Here is a 17739-nt window from a genome sequence, read left to right on the forward strand (position 1 = left end):
TTATCGATTTCTTGAATATCAAGTTATGTACTTCCTGTGATCTACGAAATCTAAGTACGAAATTTAATAATAAAATATGGTAGATTTCAATTATCACAGCTTGTTGACAACTACTTGCTCTCCATACCTTACTGTTCCATCCTTTCTTTTCTTTAAATATCAATTCAAAGGGTCCTTTCCTTCTTCATACTAGACCTTAAACCCTTCTACTTCCATGAAACACATGTACACAGTTCTCTAAGCTTTTAACTTAAGGTGTGGTGATTAATCAATATAGAAGAATTGGATTGGATATGGGTTATTTGGATCATATCTCGGACCTCTGTGCTGTGACCATTACAAGAAAAGGCAAACGCAAAACTTTTGAGGTATCTCTTCCCCCTGCTTTCTTTTATTTGTGTATGGTTTCTTTATATCAATGTGTGTATTTCAAGATTTGCTTAAACTGGTTTTTTCGTTGTTTTAGACGGTTGATATTAAGGTGAAGATGGACTGTGATGGCTGCGAAAGGAGAGTAAAGAATGCTGTTTCTTCGTTATCAGGTCCTCTCTCTCTCTCTCTCTCTCTCTCTCTCTCTCTCTCTCTCTCTCTCTCTCTCTCTCTCTCTCTCTCTCTCTCTCTCTCTCTCTCTCTCTCTCTCGATGTTTTCACGACATATCTATGCATGAAAATTAAGGAAATAAACCCATTCAAACAAACTATGATAATCCATACCTTTTGGCAGATTTAATTAAATGGTGAATATAACCATGCAAACAAGTGAAGTAGATGAAACGAATTTCTTGAAATTAATTGGCATGGAGAAGTTGATTAAACTTTAAGATGTAAGTCATCCTTTGGCCGAATTAATCAGTACTAATTAATCTTTTAACGATGGGCTTATTAAACTTCAAGATGTGATTTCCGATAACGGTGTGAAGTTTCTCTCTCCACAGATACGTTGTAGGATGAAAGTGTATCGGTGTTCGTCAAAATATAAAATTTCATGTATTAACTCCAAATAACAATTTCCATAAACTTTAACACCATTCGTCATCAATCTATTTATTTTGTCGTATGGGAATTACGTTGAAGTCTCTTTAACCATAGATCTTATATTAAGTGCTGTAATTATCCTTCAATATTTAATTCTTAGCTACCAAGTTTGGCAAAATATAATATTATAAATAATTAGTAAATTATTATATTTCAACTCATTTTATAAGTTTGCTTGAGTTCCAATCTTATCAAACTTATGATTTGACAGATTAATCATTATTGACCATGCACTGTTTAATTTGTTTCATTTCATGTAGGCGTGAAAACGGTGGATGTAAACCGAAAACAAAGCAGGGTAACAGTGACAGGTTATGTGGAACCAAAAAAAGTCTTGAAGAAAGTCCAGAACACCGGAAAGAAAGCTGAAATGTGGCCATATGTACCCTATAATCTTGTCTATTACCCTTATGCTCCTCAAGCTTATGACAAAAAAGCCCCTTCAGGCTATGTTAGGGACGTTCCTCAAGCATTTCTTAGTCCTAATAATCCCACCGAGAGGCTAACTACTCTTTTCAGTGACGAAAATCCAAATGCATGTTCGATTATGTGAATGACACCTTGTCATACCAGGTAGCATTCTTGAGTTAGTGTAAGTGATGGAATACGTAGAACTTCATAGTTTCTTGTACGCTATTAATTAATAAACTTTGATTATCATGGTTATAATGTTGAATATATTAATACGTAATACACAATTAGAGTGTTAAATAATTGTAATTCGGAATGTGGGGTTTATCAATTTGACATGTTAAGATGGCAGAATAAGTCGATGGCTTTATATATATCTGGAGAAGTGTGGTGGGGAAGGTGATTTAAATTTTAACCATCGCTTCTATCGGAAGTGTGTTATTCCGGGGAATTTAATTGGATGACTACAAAGAAAGTATCAAAACCATTTGTCTTGTGATCTATCATGCAATTATTGAAATCATTTCCATGTACCACGTCCAGTATGATAGCCCCTTTGAACCCACCATGGTCAGGGTTCATGGTCAGCATAACTCTGGATTTTTGTGGGTCTAGTCTCTCTTCAACCCTCTGTTATGATCAGGAAGGAAACAAAAAAACACACACAGGGAACCGAAAATTAAACAGATACCTAAACTTGTTGACCAAGTAAAACAAAGCAAGTTATAGCTATTTATAGGATACGAAATTAAACAGATAACTAAACTTGTTGACCAAGTAAAAACTTACTAATTGGACTCAAGTACTACCTTTCCTTATATATTGAATTACACCTACATTCTCTTTTGTCATTCAGAAACTTTTTATCTCTTCGACTCCAAGCAACTTTCTCATGTTTTCAAACTTGACTCTACCCATTGACTTTGTCAAGAAATAAGCTCTTTGTTCATTTATTTGTGCCAACATGTCTTACCACTACATCACCTCTTTCAACACACTCACGAATAGAGTGAAAATGTTGTAAAAGTTTTTTATGACTACCTAAATGTCTTAAAGAAAACTATTTTATTAGTGGGTCAACCATCCGTGGTGTAACAGTGGAGACAGAGAGGGTATCTCCTTCAAAGTGGATTAAACTCTCTTTGTCAGACTCAACAACTGTAAATACTTGTGTTACGGTTTTCTATAAATGTGCACTAACCAGGACTTTAAGCCCCCGCGTTGCAGCAAGCCAGCAACGGGTGTTTAAGCAATAATTTTTGTTGAAAGTACGTTGCTATAAACAAAAAACTCATTAATGGTCATTTTAGTGAACTTTTGTAAATCTTATACATTGTTACAAATGAAAAAGCAGTGATAATTATAAATCACATACTAACATTATACACAGATACACCGTACACCGGATACAAACTCATACGCAACGTATTTAAAGGCATGTACATTTTTTACAATAGTTATATTAACGTATCAATGGAAGTTATTGATGAGTTTACTAGACATCTATACACGAATATTAGGCAATGGAATCATTCATAATAAGCTCTAGGTGTACATACACCCTAAGATCTAGGTTTTATTATTATGACAACATACTTTCAAAACCAACAATATAAACTAAAGAAAGGGATTAGTTTACTAACCTTTTGACAAAATCGAATTTTTCACTTGACCTCTTGATGATTTCAAGTTCCTTGTTCACTAGTACAAAAAAGGACAATGGCCACACCACAAAAGTGTGACCATATGTCGTTAGCCACACGTTATTTTTTCAACTCACGTGCGACGAAAAGTCATGTATTTTTTGGTATCATACGGCCACATAAGAATTTAGTGGCCGTAGTGATTGAAAAAGTGTGACCGTATCATAAAACAGTGACTAAATGATACCAACATTTCTTATCATAATCAAGGATTCCGTCTATTAATTGTCGCTATAAACGTTTTCTAGACACACAAGCGTTTTTTATTGTGATTATTGCTCATGCAACCGTCACATGAATTTATTGGTAGTGCGGTGGTAGCTATCATTCATTCTCAAAAAATATTGTTTATTGAGTTTTAGTCATATCGATTTAAGAAAAATATGGATAGGGTTGTTGTAATCAATGATTTTGTCCATTAAATGTGGTTATAAACATTTTATAGACACGCAATTGTTTTTTGATTGTTACTATTTCTCATACAACGACCACAAGTTAATTGTTAGTGTGGCCGTAGCTATTATTTAGTTACATAAATGATTGTTTATTGAGTTTTTAGTCACATCAATTTAAGAAAAACGTGGCAAAAGTTTTGATGTAATCAAGCATTACGTCGAATAAATTGGGAATTTTCTACTTTTAAATCATACAAATATTCTTATGTCCGACTATTGTTTATAATTTAGACACAAATATTATTTGCGAATTGTGGTTGTAATTGTGGTATAGTCGCATAATGTTCATTTTTTAGGTGTGACTAATGTATAAACATATAGAAACATCAATTAATTTTAATCAATTAATTTTAAGTATGGTTATTGTTTAAACTTTTGTTACATTAAATTATTTTTCCCATGATATTTGATATCATTTAATCACATGAACAATAAATCAAAATGACCTGTAACATCCGATTTTCAAGTATAAATCCTTATGCTTAAATTTTGTGAAACTTGGCGGCGACGACATGATGGGATATCACCACGAGGTGGCAACAAAGGATTCGAAGTCCAAAAAGGTGTTAGGAGAGGCGACTCTCTCTCTCCATTTCTCTTCATCATCTTCATGGAGGCTCTTCACATTGTTATGATTAAAGCTCAGTCACTTGGGATTTTTCACGGTTTGGCAACTCCCAACCAAGGCCACATTATTTCACATCTTTTCTACGCTGACAATGCAATCTCTAACATCATGTTTCGAGAAGTTTCTTATTTCGGGATTGTGGACAATAAATTGATCAAGTAAAGGCCTTGGGATTCAAGGGAATAGGGTTTAGACCCTATTGAATGTTGATAATATTGGTTATATGATCCAAGCCCTTGGTTTGTGTTGGAGTCAAATGGGTAAAACGGGAAAAGTGATGTTTGTGACTTCTTGCATGAAATATGGATTTTGTTCAGGATGTTTTTAGTCCTAGATATCTAGATAATATTGTGGGGCTCTTCAATACATTTCCGTGGATATAAAGATTGACGAAAACGGAGTTGGAACGAAGAAGTTATGACCGTTTGAAGTTAGGAAGGTTTTGGGCTTAGTCTAATACGCTAGGCGTACTAGGCATCTCTGGTACGCTAGGCGTACCAAGAGTACGTTGAGAGTACGTGATCAGAAACCAAACCCTATTTTCGTTGTTTAAGCCCTATTTAAGCTCCTTAACTTCCTCAAACTCATTCCATTCTCAGCCTCCACCTTTCTAACACTCTCTCTTGAAACCCTAACCCTAGTTTAAGCTTTGTGAGCAAAAGTAGGTATTCTTGAGTGATTTGGAGTGTTCTTGGTGCATCTTGGAGCTCATTGGATAAGTGTTGGTTGCATTGGAGCTTGTAGATCTAGACTTTGTTCTCCTTGATCTTTCATCTAGTGGTATAAAGCTTGAATCTTGATGATGCATTTGTTAGATCTAGCTAGTTTTGGATTTTTGAGCTTTTGATAATTTTAGTGCATAAAGTTTAGATCTTGAAAGTTTGGGACCTTGTTATGGATAAACTTGGAAACTTTATCCATCTAAACATCATTTTCATTCAGATTGAAAGGTTGGAAACTTGGACTTAACAGATTACGTAAGAAGGATGCACTTTTGGTCCCTTTGAGACTTAAAATAGTAGATCTTCGTCGTTTGGACCATTCTAATGGATAAAGTTGGAAAATTTGTACATTATGAAGCTATTAGGAAGCATAAAAATGTAGTCTTGATTGTTAGTTTCCCTCCATGCATAATCTAGGTTGTCTTAATGGGTTAAGTAGTTAGAGTTTTTGTGTTTGGGAACTTAATAGCCATGCAAGGCCATAAAGTTGGAAACTTTATGCTTAAGGACGTTATTTTAAGACTAGATTTGTAATATGGGCAAAAGAGATTAAGGATTAAGCTCTTAATAAGAATAAAATGACCCCATTGTGTACGCTGGGCGTAACCCACGTGCGTTGGGCGTAACCCACGTGCGTTGGGCGTAACCCAGGTACGTTGGGCGTACGAGGTCAACCCAACCCGTTTTAGTTAAGCCTCGTGTATGTTGTGCATACCAGCTGAGTATACTGGGCGTACTCAGCTCTCTTGACCAAGTTTGACTTTTTGACTTTGACCAGAATTTGAATATGTTTGACCTAAGGGTATTTTGGGTATTTTGAGTTGTATTTAAGATTAGTCACTATTTGATAAATAGGTGACGGGTAGAGCTGATATTCGAAGCACAGACCTATTCGGCTATTTGTTCGTACTAAGAGGTGAGTTTTCCTCACTGTACTTGTGGGTCGAAGGAACCAATCTCGACCCACTAGGTTATGTATACTGGTATATAAGATGATGTTATGATGGTTATATGATAGATTAGTATATATGTATGATTAACTGTATTTTCTGAATATATGTTTATGTTTATATGTTGTATATGACGACATATTAAGGAGGGGTTGAGGCGGTCCTGCTTTGTGCTGAAGGCCAAGATACCCGGGGCGGTCCGGATAGGCTGTAGGCTTTGCGAGTCGGTCCAGTTAGGCCGAAGGCACAGAGAGCGGTCCAGATAGGCTGTAGGCACTGCGAGGAGGTCTAGTCATGCCAAAGACTCAGAGAACAGTATCAGACCAAGAGACTAAAGACTAGAGTATCAGACCAAGAGACTAGGGACTACATAGATAACTGATTGAGGAGGTGCACATCTCACTACATCCTATGAAAAGATTATATGACTATAACCTCTAAACAAAAATGTAAGCCTTGATGAGAACCCTAATTGTTCCGTCTAGTCTCTATACCACCCGGAAAAAAAAGCAATACACTATCAAGAAAATCATAAGTCGATGAAACATAAAAACTTTTAGAGACGTCAAGGAGCCAACCCAATCTATCTGGTATAGACTCCAACTGGAGATCCTGCATTAAGGAAAATAAATTCTCTCATTGTTTCTGCTCAATACTACCCCTAGGAATACATCTAAAAGACTCCATGTCCCAACCAATCAACACCTGAGTCTATGAGTATTTAAAACAAAGATCATATGAAAAGACACTAGAAGAGGCGAATCCCCCTTCCACAAAGGCATCGCAGATCAACACAACATCATATATCAACAAAGGCATCACATATCAACAAAAGCAACACACGATAGGCATTAGTCTCTCACTATATCCTACCCCAAGGGATGTAACATCCTGTTTCGAGAAGTTCTTATTTCGGGATTTTGAACAAGAAATGGATCAAGTAAAGGCCTTGGGCTTCAAGGGAATAAGGTTTAGACACTTTTGGATGTTGATAATATTGGTTATGCGATCCAAGCCCTTGGTTTGTGTTTTGGAGTCAAAGGGTAAAACGAGAAATGTGATGTTTCAGACTTCTTTTATAAATTAAGGATTTTATTTCGATGTGTTTTAAGTCAAAAGTAATTAGATAAGGTTGTAAAGCCTTTCAATACCTTTCCGTGGATATAAAGATCGTCAAAATCAGAATTGGAACGAAGAAGTTATGGTCGTTTGAAGTTTAAATGAAAAAGAAGGACTTTATCCAGTACGCTGGGCGTACTGAGTACATAAGTCATGGGATCACTCTAGTATGTTGGGCGTACTTATAGGTATGTTGGCAGGAGAAAAACCCTAATTTTTAGGGTTTGGACCCTATTTAAGCATCATTAACTCTTGGAACCCTTCCCATATTCATACTCCATCCCTTCTCAACCTATAACTTCGAAATCCTAGCCTCCTCTCTCTTATTTTGAGTCTTGGTATCATTTATGAGCTTATTTCTCCATTAAAAGGTGGGATCTTGAAGATCAAGGTGGTGGCAAAGTGTATGGATGTAGGATTCAAGCATAGATCTAGCATGATTATATCATTTCTAGACGTTTGCGAGTAAAAAGCTTCAAACTTGCTCATTAGTTTCATAGATCTTGTTAGTTTTCACATTTGTCACTTTTTGGTCACTTTAGTTCATAACGTTTAGATCTTGAAAGTTTGTGACCTTGTTATGGATAAAATTGGAAACTTTATCCATCTAAACATCATATTAATTCAAATCTGAAGGTTGGAGACTTGGACTTAATGAATTAAGTTGAGAAAGATGTACTTTTGGTCCCTTTGAGACTTAAAGACTAGATCTTGGTTGTTTAGACCATTCTAATGGATAAAGTTAGAAACTTTATCCATTATGGAATTATTAGGAACCATAAAAATGTAATCTTGGACCTTAGTTTCCTTCCATGCATGAGCTAGGATGTCTTAAAGAGTTTAGAAGTTAAGGTTTTTGGTACTGAGCACTTAATAGCCATGCAAGACCATAAAGTTGGAAACTTTATGGTCAAGGACATCATTTGAGGACTAGATCTAGAAATTGGAGGGAAGAGCTTAAGAAGTTAAGCTTTTAATGGAAGGAAATGATGGTTGAACGTACGTTGCGTGTACGCTATGGTACACAGGGCAAACGAGGTCAATACCCCGTTTCTGGGCAAGGTTTGAGTATGCTAAGCGTACAAGCTGAGTACACTGGGCGTACTCAGCTGAGTTGACTCGGTTGACTTTTTAACTTTTTGACATTTTCCTGTTTTTAACCAAGTTGACTTAGGGGTATTTTGGGTATTTTGATTATAAGTTAAGTTTGGTCATGTTCCAATGAATAGGTGACTGGTAGAGCTGATATTCGGAGCAGTGTTCTGTTCAGCGATCTTTCAGGATGAGATGTGAGTCTTCTCATTGTACTCATGGGTGGAAGGCACCAATGTCGGCCTACTGGATTATGCGTGTAAGATGATAGTTGTCTTTGTGACACTTATTTTTATGCATGCATGTGCTTGTTGTCTTTGTGACTCTCATTAATATGATTGTATGCTTAGTTGTAGGGGTGAAATAGACCCGATACCGGTTGGAAGAGACCGAAGGGGGTGAAATAGACCCAGTATCGGTTGAAAGATACCGGAGAGGGTGAAATAGACCCAGTACCGGTTGAAAGAGACCGAAGGGGATGAAATAGACCCACTACCGGTTGAAAGAGACCGAAGGGGGTGAAATAGACCTAGTACCGGTTGAAAGAGACAAGGGGGTGAAATTGACCCATTTATGTTTTGACGTTTATAATATGTATGGTATGTGGTATTTTGGGAAGCTCACTAAGCTTTATGCTCACAGTTTATGTTAGGGTTTCAGGTACTTCCAACGTGAAAGGGAAGGGCCTGACGTGATCGCCCCGCATCCGCCCATGTTTTCCACATTATGTGATTTTGGGATTTGTACTCTGATGTTATTTTCACTATGATATACTTTAGGTTTGATTTTATATGACTATTGAATTCTTTGGAATGAATTAAAAACAAATTTTTTATCTGAAATTTTTGGGATGTTACAAGTTGGTATCAAAGCATTGGTTTGAGGGATTCGAGCATACTCTCGGGTGTATATGAACTCAAACTTAGGATTTCTAAAATATTTTAAAAGAAAATGATTTTATAAAAAAAAGGTGTGATGCATGCAATCAGCCGAACTCAAGTAAGTATTTCCCAAAATACCAATACATGTGTTATGCTTATTGTAACACCCAAGTTATTTAATAAACAAATAAAAACAAATTATTGAATGAATCGTAGCCCTAAAATTAATAATTATATAGCAAGGTGTTGGTCTCGAGGAGTTAACTGTCATAATTTTAGAAGGCGGGGTTAAAGTCTAAAATCTGGACTTAATTTGTAAGTAATATTGAAGACAGGAGCTGGTTGGTAACAATTAGGACTCAATATGAAAGAAATTATGAGCAAGGGATAAAATGTAGATTCTGGATTTATATTGTAAAGATTTATGGAATCAGGGGTTAAAAAGGTAAATTTCGGACTCATTTTGAAAAAAACAAAAGGAAGGGAGGGACCAAAGATGTTATTATGGAGAAATGTTTATGGGGCTCGGGGTATATAAACCCATCACCCCGGTGAAAGCCTAACCCTAGAAACTAGGTTGCAGCCGCCATCTCTCCACCTTATGCCTTCCTTCCGACGCCGCACCACCTTACGCCTCCTTCACCGGCATCGTTCCAGTCCGCTGAAGACGTGAACCACCGTTACCCTCCAGCCGCCGCCTTGGGGAGGCGATCGCCACCACAGTCGCATCTTCTCTCTCCGTCGCCGCCCGTTTCCATTGAAGACGATGTCGTCGGTGGTTCGTGTGTGTCCTATCGGTGCGTGTGTCGACTTGTTGATGGGTAGAAGATCAAGAGGAGACTTCGCCACCACCGTGAGGTGGTGGCTGTCATCGCAAAATCACCGCAGTTGTGCCGCTGTGTTACAGCCGACCACCGTAACCACCGCCATGACGAGCGTCGCTGCAGTTATTTCCTTTGAAGACGAGCGTCGCTAGTTCGTGGGTTTTCTGTTTGCTGGAGTGTATACCTTGATATGAAGTGTGTGTATGTGTGTCTTGTGTGGCTGGAAAACCAAGAAAAGACTACCACCACCATCACCGTAAGGTGGTGGCTGCCACCACGTTATATGATGTAATCAGTAAACGAATAATGGAAGAAAACTCAAAAAACCACCACCGTAGGGTGGTGGCTGCCGCCTCCTGCCGCCACCAACCGCCGTGTTGGGTAGCGGTGTGCTTTTGCTTGCGTGTAGTTGATTTGGATGCTTGGACAAAATGGACTAGAAACCCTAACCATCACCTTGAGGTGGTGGCCGCCGCCGTGAGCCACCGTTGACCACCATTACCCGAGGTGGTAGTGGGTGGTGCCCGACTAGCAAAACCCTAATGGGCTTAGTGAAACCCTAAATGGCCTAATGAACCCTAATGGATCTAAGGACTTAACTTTTGGGCCTATTGGGCTATGATTGGGTTGGAAACCCTAATTAGGGTTTAGAAAACCCTAATTTTGGAATCATGGACTTGGACTTATCGGGACCCACATTTGGGCCATTGGAATGGAATTGTGAACTACACCCAATCACACCATATGACTTATCTAGTAGAGTGATGGACGTAATGGATTAAGTCCTTAATGGGTTAAGTGAGAAACACTTAACCCTAATTGTCAAATTATGTGAAACCCTAATTTCACTTGGGCCTTGAGTTGGGCCTTTCCATTGGGCTTTGGTAATTGGGTTATTAATGGGCCATCCAAAAGTAATCATATGGACTACAATATGTAGATGGGCTTTAGGGTAAGGCCCATATGAGGGGTTAGGCCCAATTTGGAAAATTGGGCCATATATGGGCCATAATAATTATATGATATTGGGCCATTAGAATGTCAAATGTTTGGACTGGAATAAATGGTTGGGCCTTAGGGTAGGACCATGTAAAGGTTTGGGCCCAATTTGGAAAATTAGGCCATATGTTGGGCCTTGATTCCTAGTTTGACTTTTGGGCCTCTGGTTGGGCCTCGGGCTTGAATCAAGCTAAGATAGGGGTAAAGCAGTCTTTTACCCCAAGCATGGAATTATGATTTTTGTGTTGGAACCCAATTATTAATTGGGTGATGTTTTGATATTGACAGTTCGGGAATCTGTCATCCAGCGGCTGGGGTTGTGTCTGCGGGACTTCAGCAGTGTGAGGTGAGTTACCTTCCAGTAGAAGTGGGTCTAAGGCCACAATGTCGGACCACTAGTAGGAGTTGTTTGTTAGATGATTGTCTCTGTGATAATTATCTTGTATGCCATTATATGTTATGTATGTATGCTAGGATGCTCTATGATACATGTTAGTAGTAGTAAGGGTGAAATAGTCCTCGGATACCGATTGAAAGATACCGAAGGTGTCGTCAGAACCCATGCATGCCTAGCAGTACGTTATGTTACATTATTATGTGGTAGTGGTAGGGGTGAAACAGTCCCCGGTTACCGGTTGAAAGATACCGAAGGGGAGGTCAGCTCCTAGATACCGGTTGAAAGATACCGAAGGGGTAGGTCGGGCACCAAGATATGTCTGACAGTATATTTATGTATGTTATGCTATGTTATTTTGTGGTAGTGGTATGGGTGAAATAGTCCTCGTTATCCGGTTGAAACAGACCGAAGGGGAGGCCAGCACCCAGATATGCTAGGCAGTTATCCGGTTGAAAGAGACCGAAGGGGAGGCCAGCACCCAGATATGCTAGGAAGTTATCCGGTTGAAATAGACCGAAGGGAAGGCCGGCACCCCGATATGCTTGGCTATGTATGTTACTGTATGGTATGTGGTATGATGGGGGAACTCACTAAGCTTCGTGCTTACGGTTTTCAGTTTTGGTTTCAGGTACTTTGTTTTCAAAGGAAAGGAGTCGATGATCGCAGCGCATCACACTATGATTTCCGCACACGAGATCTATGGGATTATACTCTAACATTATTTTATGATAACATGCTTGACTATTGACGCTTTGGTTTTGACATAGGATATTATTATAGATGTTTTTATACTGTCGGTTTTTATAATAACCTAATTAAAAATGAAATTTTTGGTCTTGAATTTTGGGATGTTACAAGTTGGTATTAGAGCCTTGGTTTGAGGGATTCAGACACACTCTCGAGTGTGTCTGGACTCAAACTAAGGACTTGGTATAAAAAATTTCTAAAGGAAATTTATTTTCTAAAAAGAATTTTGAAAAGAGAAAAAGAACAAGATGTGTGATGCATGCAATCAGCCGAGCTCAAGTAAGTTTTTCCCAATATACCCATACATGTTATGATATGTTATGTTATGATATGATTATGAGGACTGCATGCTATATTAGGGATGAGGATCTAGGAGGATGCCTTATATGCCTATTGTATGTACTTGTAGACTTGCATGCTAGTACTGATCAGTCAGTAATAGGATAGCCTGTTTAGGTTATGCCTGATTGTATGAGCCTTTGAATTACATGTACATATTCCTGATTAGAGGATAGAATGGGTTGATTGGAATATGATGGTTAGATTTTCCATTGTCTGAATGCTGCTTGCTTTGTGCTTTGTGGGACTCTTAGTAATGTGAGCTAGCCATTAAGTGAATATGCTAAGTCACATGTGGCACGGGCTGGATAATCTCATATTGATAGATTTGACCCTATTGCGCAGCTCTTGTTTGAGTCCAACCATTCTAGGGATGGGTCTTTTACTCAAACGATTATCTGATCTCTGTTGCATGTGGCTATATTCATGAGGTAGCTAGTTGACATTACTGGAAATCTTTCAGCAACTGAGGACTGGGTGTGTTCGGGAACCTAGGAAAGCCTAGGATATGTTTCAGTGGATTAGTAGTGAGGATTCGTGAGACTTGGGTGCATCAGTTTGAGGAAGTGACTTGGAGGATTCGAGAGGATTGCTGAGGAAAGTATGGATAGGTGTGGAAGGTAATATTGGGCCCGTACTACTGAAAGCATAGGATCCATACTCGAATCGGTTAGAGTCTTGGAGAATCTGAGAAGCTTTGGGGAGGAGTTTGTGACCCGGTTTGGGGACAGAGGATGTTCCAGTTATTGCAGATCAGCCGTCGACAAGTGAGCTAGCGAGCGTGACAGGGTGTTAGACCCTGAAGGATATGATTTCCAAGAGTTTGCAGATGTGAGATCGATTTCGAGCACCCTGGGAAGAGAGGGTCGTGCCAGGTGCGTATAGTAGAGGGTCCCGGGAAGAGACCCATAACTTCTGATCATCAGGTGAAAGGCCAGCAGGGCCAGAGTTAGTGCAGCACGTAGGAGAAAGTGGACAAGGGAGTTTGTCGCTCCATGGGATTAGGCTGATACAGGTGTGGCAGGGTTTCTCATGTCAGTTGAAGGCGATCAGTATTTCCCCAGATGTCGCGGGCATGACATCTTCTACTACTACTAGATAGATGTTGGGAATATGTATCGCTTTGGAATTGTGAGTGAGTTTGGATAATTCAGATCTCGGGCCGAATTTCTGCTAGTGGCTAGTTTATCAAGGATCATATATGCCACCCTGCATGCCGAAAAGTCCTTGATGAACCCACAGAGGGACGCATCTTGCGGAGTGGGTTCCGCGTGTACTGTTATCATTCTGGATCTTTGTCGGTATCTATGCAGGAGTATTATTTAGAGGATAGTCGGTCAGGGTTAGAGTGATAGTTCTCCATTGAAGTCAGCGTTCAGTGGTTCTATCATGGTTCGGGTATGATTGACAATTGCCTATGGAAGAACTTTGGAGTTCAAGGCACTATCGTTGCTAGGAAAGGATTGGTAGCATGAAGATAGTGGAGTTAGTTGCGGGTGTTAGATGCATAAGTGGTTGGTCATTGGATGCTCAAGAAAATTGCAAGATTAAAAGTGGGAACGAGGATTCGTTAGCGATGGTGAAGATTAAGGCCTCCGGTTGTCAGCATCGGAGGTGGACTGAGGTGTCAGACTGGACCAGATTTCAAGAGTACTCTTCAAGATTTCAGAGGATGGGCGATCTTAAGGTTTGGCTGGTAACTGATTGCTAGCATTGGTAAGCACAGATTGCCATCAGTGGATTGTTAGAAAGCAAGAAGGATTGGGAATCCTTCAATTCTCACCTGCCGAGAAGACTCAGTCGAATCTAAGTGGGGGATAATCGATCAGGTATTCAGGGGCAGAAATAGGTGTGAGACTAGGATGAGTTTCGCATCCCCGTCAGGGAGGAAGGCGGTCGAGTAGCCGTCGAGGTTGAGGGTTGGGTGAGTTGGGAGTTTAGAAAATGTTCCAGCATTTGGTTCGTGTTTTTCCATGGCATCAGATAGCGGGTTTCGGGAACCAGGATAGATTCCCAGCAGGAACTCAAGTTCAGTTGAGTGTTAGGTCGAGTGCGTGTTCGACCCGTTATGGACAGTGTTGTAAGACTACGGTGGTAGCTGTAGCCTTCACAAGCGGTCAGATAGTGTGGAAAGTGTTGTAAGACTACGAGGGTAGCCGTAGCATTCACAAGCGGTCAGATAGTATGGAAAGTGTTGTAAGACTACGGGGGTAGCCGTAGCATTCACTGACAGTCAGTTAGCATGGAAAGCATTGTAAGGCTGCAAGGGTAGTCGTAGCATGCACTAGCGTTCAGATAGTGCTAGAATGTTGTAAGTCTGCGGGTGTAGCCGTAGCATTCATGAGGTTGGTAGATAGTGATAGAGTGTTGTAAGTCTGCGGGTGTAGCCGTAGCATCCACTAGGTTGGTAGATAGCATGAGCGCGTTGTTAGGACGCGGAAGGAACAGTAGTACCCACCAGTTCGGGTGTAGCAGTGAGTGTGTGGCAAATCCACAGATTGATTTATGGATTGCGGAATTACCCAGATGGATTAGATTTGGTTGAGCCAGTGATACGATCGTAGGAATGCCACTATAATTATGGGATCAGGGAAGCAATGGACTACTTAAGGTAGTTTGTGATATAAGGCTACCATTGGTCAGGTAGCAATCACTTTTAGCCTTGGAGTTGGTGACATCGGGACTCGACGTATGAGAACAATCAGTTAGATCGGAAGGTCGTTAGAGCCACAGTGGTAGGATAACTAACGGTAATTATTGACAGAAGAGGATTTCATTCGAAAGTCGTGTGGGGGCGACTGTGTGGGAGCCTTTTGCTCAGCGACCGGGCTGGAACCAGGTATTTCAGCTCACTGACAAATTAATTGAGACCAGGAAGGTCTCGGTAGGTTTTGGAAAACAGTCATGTGGCAGCGTGCTATTTCAATCAGTTCAGTGTTTCGGGCAGTTTCAGTGTTTTGGCAGTATTAATATTAGTGTTTTAGGTCGCAAGTACGGATGAAATAAATGATTGATTGGGAAGTCATAAGTCAGTGGGATTAACTAATCTCAGAGTAGTCGATTTGATCCTGTTGCGCAGCTCTCGTCTGAGTCTAACCGTTGCAGGGATGGATCTTCTACTCGAAGGATTATTTGAGCCATCTATCAAGAATAAGTGCTCTATTGTTGATTATGGTCAAGTGATTTTGCTTCTATTGGTAGCATCAAGATAATCAACGCAGAAAGTGTACAGCTGGACGGTTATTCGAGGAAGATTAAGCATGGTAAAGCTCAGCATGAGCGGTCTGTCAGGAAGTCAGACCACCTTGAGACTGCAGATTTCAGACTAAGTAGATGTGATCTTGTTGCAAGAAATTCGTTCATTTTCGGGTTTTAGAACCCTGTGAGAGATGATTTAGATGCCTTGGGAAGACTGGGGCTATGTTCGGGGTTGTGGCCATATTACTAGAGTGGTTCAGCGTGTAAGGAATGGTAATGAATGATTTCGAGGACGAAATCTAATTTAAGTGGGAGAGAGTTGTAACACTCCGTTTATTTAATAAATAAATAAAACAAATTAATGAATGAATCGTAGCCCAAAATTTAATAATTATATAGCAAGGTGTTGGTCACGAGGAGTTAACTGTCATAATTTTAGAATGCGGGAGTTAAAGTGTAAAATCCGGACTTAATTTGTAAGTAATATTGAAGACAGAGGCTGCTTGGTAACAATTAGGACTCAATATGAAAGGAATTACGGAAGCAAGGGATAAAATGTAAATTTTGGATTTATATTGTAAAGATTTATGGAATCAGGGGTTAAAAAGGTAAATTTCAGACTCATTTTGAAAGAAAAAAGGGAAGGGAGGGACCAAAGATGTTATTATGGAGAAAAGTTTATGGGGCTCGGGGTATATAAACCCGTCACCCCGGTGAAACCCTAACCCTAGAAACTAGGTTGCAGCTGTCATCTCTCCACCTTATGCCTCCCTTCCGGCGCCGCACCACCTTACGCCTCCTCCACCGGAGTCGTTCCACTCAGCTGAAGACGTGAACCACCGTTATCCTCTAGTCGCCACCTTGGTGAGACAATCGCCACCACAGTCGCATCTTCTCTCTCCGCCGCCGCCCGTTTCCATTGAAGACGATGGCATCGGTGGTTTGTGTGTGTCCCATCGGTGCGTGTGTCGACTTGTTGATGGGTAGAAGATCAAGAGGAGCCTTCGCCACCACCGTAAGGTGGTGGCTGTCATCGCAAAATCACCGCTGTTGTGCTGCTGTGTCGCATCCGACCACCGTAACCACCGCCATGACGAGCGTCGTTGCTGCTATTTCCTTTGAAGATGAGTGTCGCTGGTTCGTGGGTTTTCTGTATGCTGGAGTGTATACCTTAATCAAAAGTGTGTGTGTGTGTGTCTTGTGTGGCTGGAAAACCAAGAAAAGGCCACCACCACCACCGTGAGGTGGTGGCTACCACCACGTGCCACCGCCGGCCACCACTAAGGTGGCTGTGTGTGTGTGTGTTTAGCTTAGCTTAGCTTAGTGTGTGTGTGTGTTTGTGTTATTTGAGATGTTGCATTATATGATGTAATCAGTAAACGAATAATGGAAGAAAACTCAAAAACCACCACCGTAGGGTGGTGGCTGCCGCCACCAACCGCCGTGTTGGGTAGCGGTGTGCTTTTGCTTGCGTGTAGTTGATTTGGATGCTTGGACAAAATGGACTAGAAACCCTAACCACCACCTTGAGGTGGTGGCTGCCGCCGTGAGCCACCGTTGACCACCATTACCCGAGGTGGTAGTGGGTGGTGCCCGACTAGCAAAACCCTAATGGGCTTAGTGAAACCCTAAATGGCCTAATGAACCCTAATGGATCTAAGGACTTAACTTTTGGGCCTATTGGGCTATGATTGGGTTGGAAACCCTAATTAGGGTTTAGAAAACCCTAATTTTGGAATCATGGACTTGGACTTATCGGGACCCACATTTGGGCCATTGGAATGGAATTGTGAACTACACCCAATCACACCATATGACTTATCTAGTAGAGTGATGGACATAATGGATTAAGTCCTTAATGGGTTAAGTGAGAAACACTTAACCCTAATTGTCAAATTATGTGAAACCCTAATTTCACTTGGGCCTTGAGTTGGGCCTTTCCATTGGGCTTTGGTGATTGGGTTATTAATGGGCCATCCAAGAGTAATCATATGGACTACAATATGTAGATGGGCTTTAGGGTAAGGCCCATATGAGGGGTTAGGCCCAATTTGGAAAATTGGGCAATAGATGGGCCATAATAATTATATGATATTGGGCCATTAGAATGTCAAATGTTTGGACTGGAATAAATGGTTGGGCCTTAGGGTAGGACCATGTAAAGGTTTGGGCCTAATTTGGAAAATTAGGCCATATGTTGGGCCTTGATTCCTAGTTTGACTTTTGGGCCTCTAGTTGG

At 40.4% G+C, this 17739-nt stretch overlaps 1 protein-coding gene across 1 annotated transcript; it reads left to right on the top strand.

Annotated features, from left to right (window-relative positions):
- The first annotated feature begins 200 nt into the window (after positions 1 to 200).
- On the top strand, positions 201 to 1749 carry LOC145132888 (heavy metal-associated isoprenylated plant protein 20-like). The gene is made up of 3 exons (XM_079067840.1): positions 201 to 368; positions 467 to 542; positions 1296 to 1749. The coding sequence occupies exons 1-3, from the start codon at positions 294 to 296 to the stop codon at positions 1586 to 1588; spliced, it is 444 nt and encodes a 147-aa protein (XP_078923966.1). The 5' UTR covers positions 201 to 293; the 3' UTR covers positions 1589 to 1749.
- Positions 1750 to 17739: the final 15990 nt, after the last annotated feature.

This window comes from Lactuca virosa, chromosome 8 (genome assembly GCF_052849685.1).
Source record: "Lactuca virosa cultivar CGN04683 chromosome 8, Lactuca_virosa_CGN04683_v6, whole genome shotgun sequence".
NCBI lineage: Eukaryota > Viridiplantae > Streptophyta > Magnoliopsida > Asterales > Asteraceae > Lactuca > Lactuca virosa.

Excerpts from the sequence above, each read along its gene's own strand:
- LOC145132888 (XM_079067840.1), top strand. The coding sequence starts at position 294 with ATGGGTTATTTGGATCATATCTCGGACCTCTGTGCTGTGACCATTACA. Across the intron at positions 369-466 it reads GCAAACGCAAAACTTTTGAG|ACGGTTGATATTAAGGTGAA; the intron begins GTATCTCTTCCC and ends TCGTTGTTTTAG. Across the intron at positions 543-1,295 it reads TGCTGTTTCTTCGTTATCAG|GCGTGAAAACGGTGGATGTA; the intron begins GTCCTCTCTCTC and ends CATTTCATGTAG.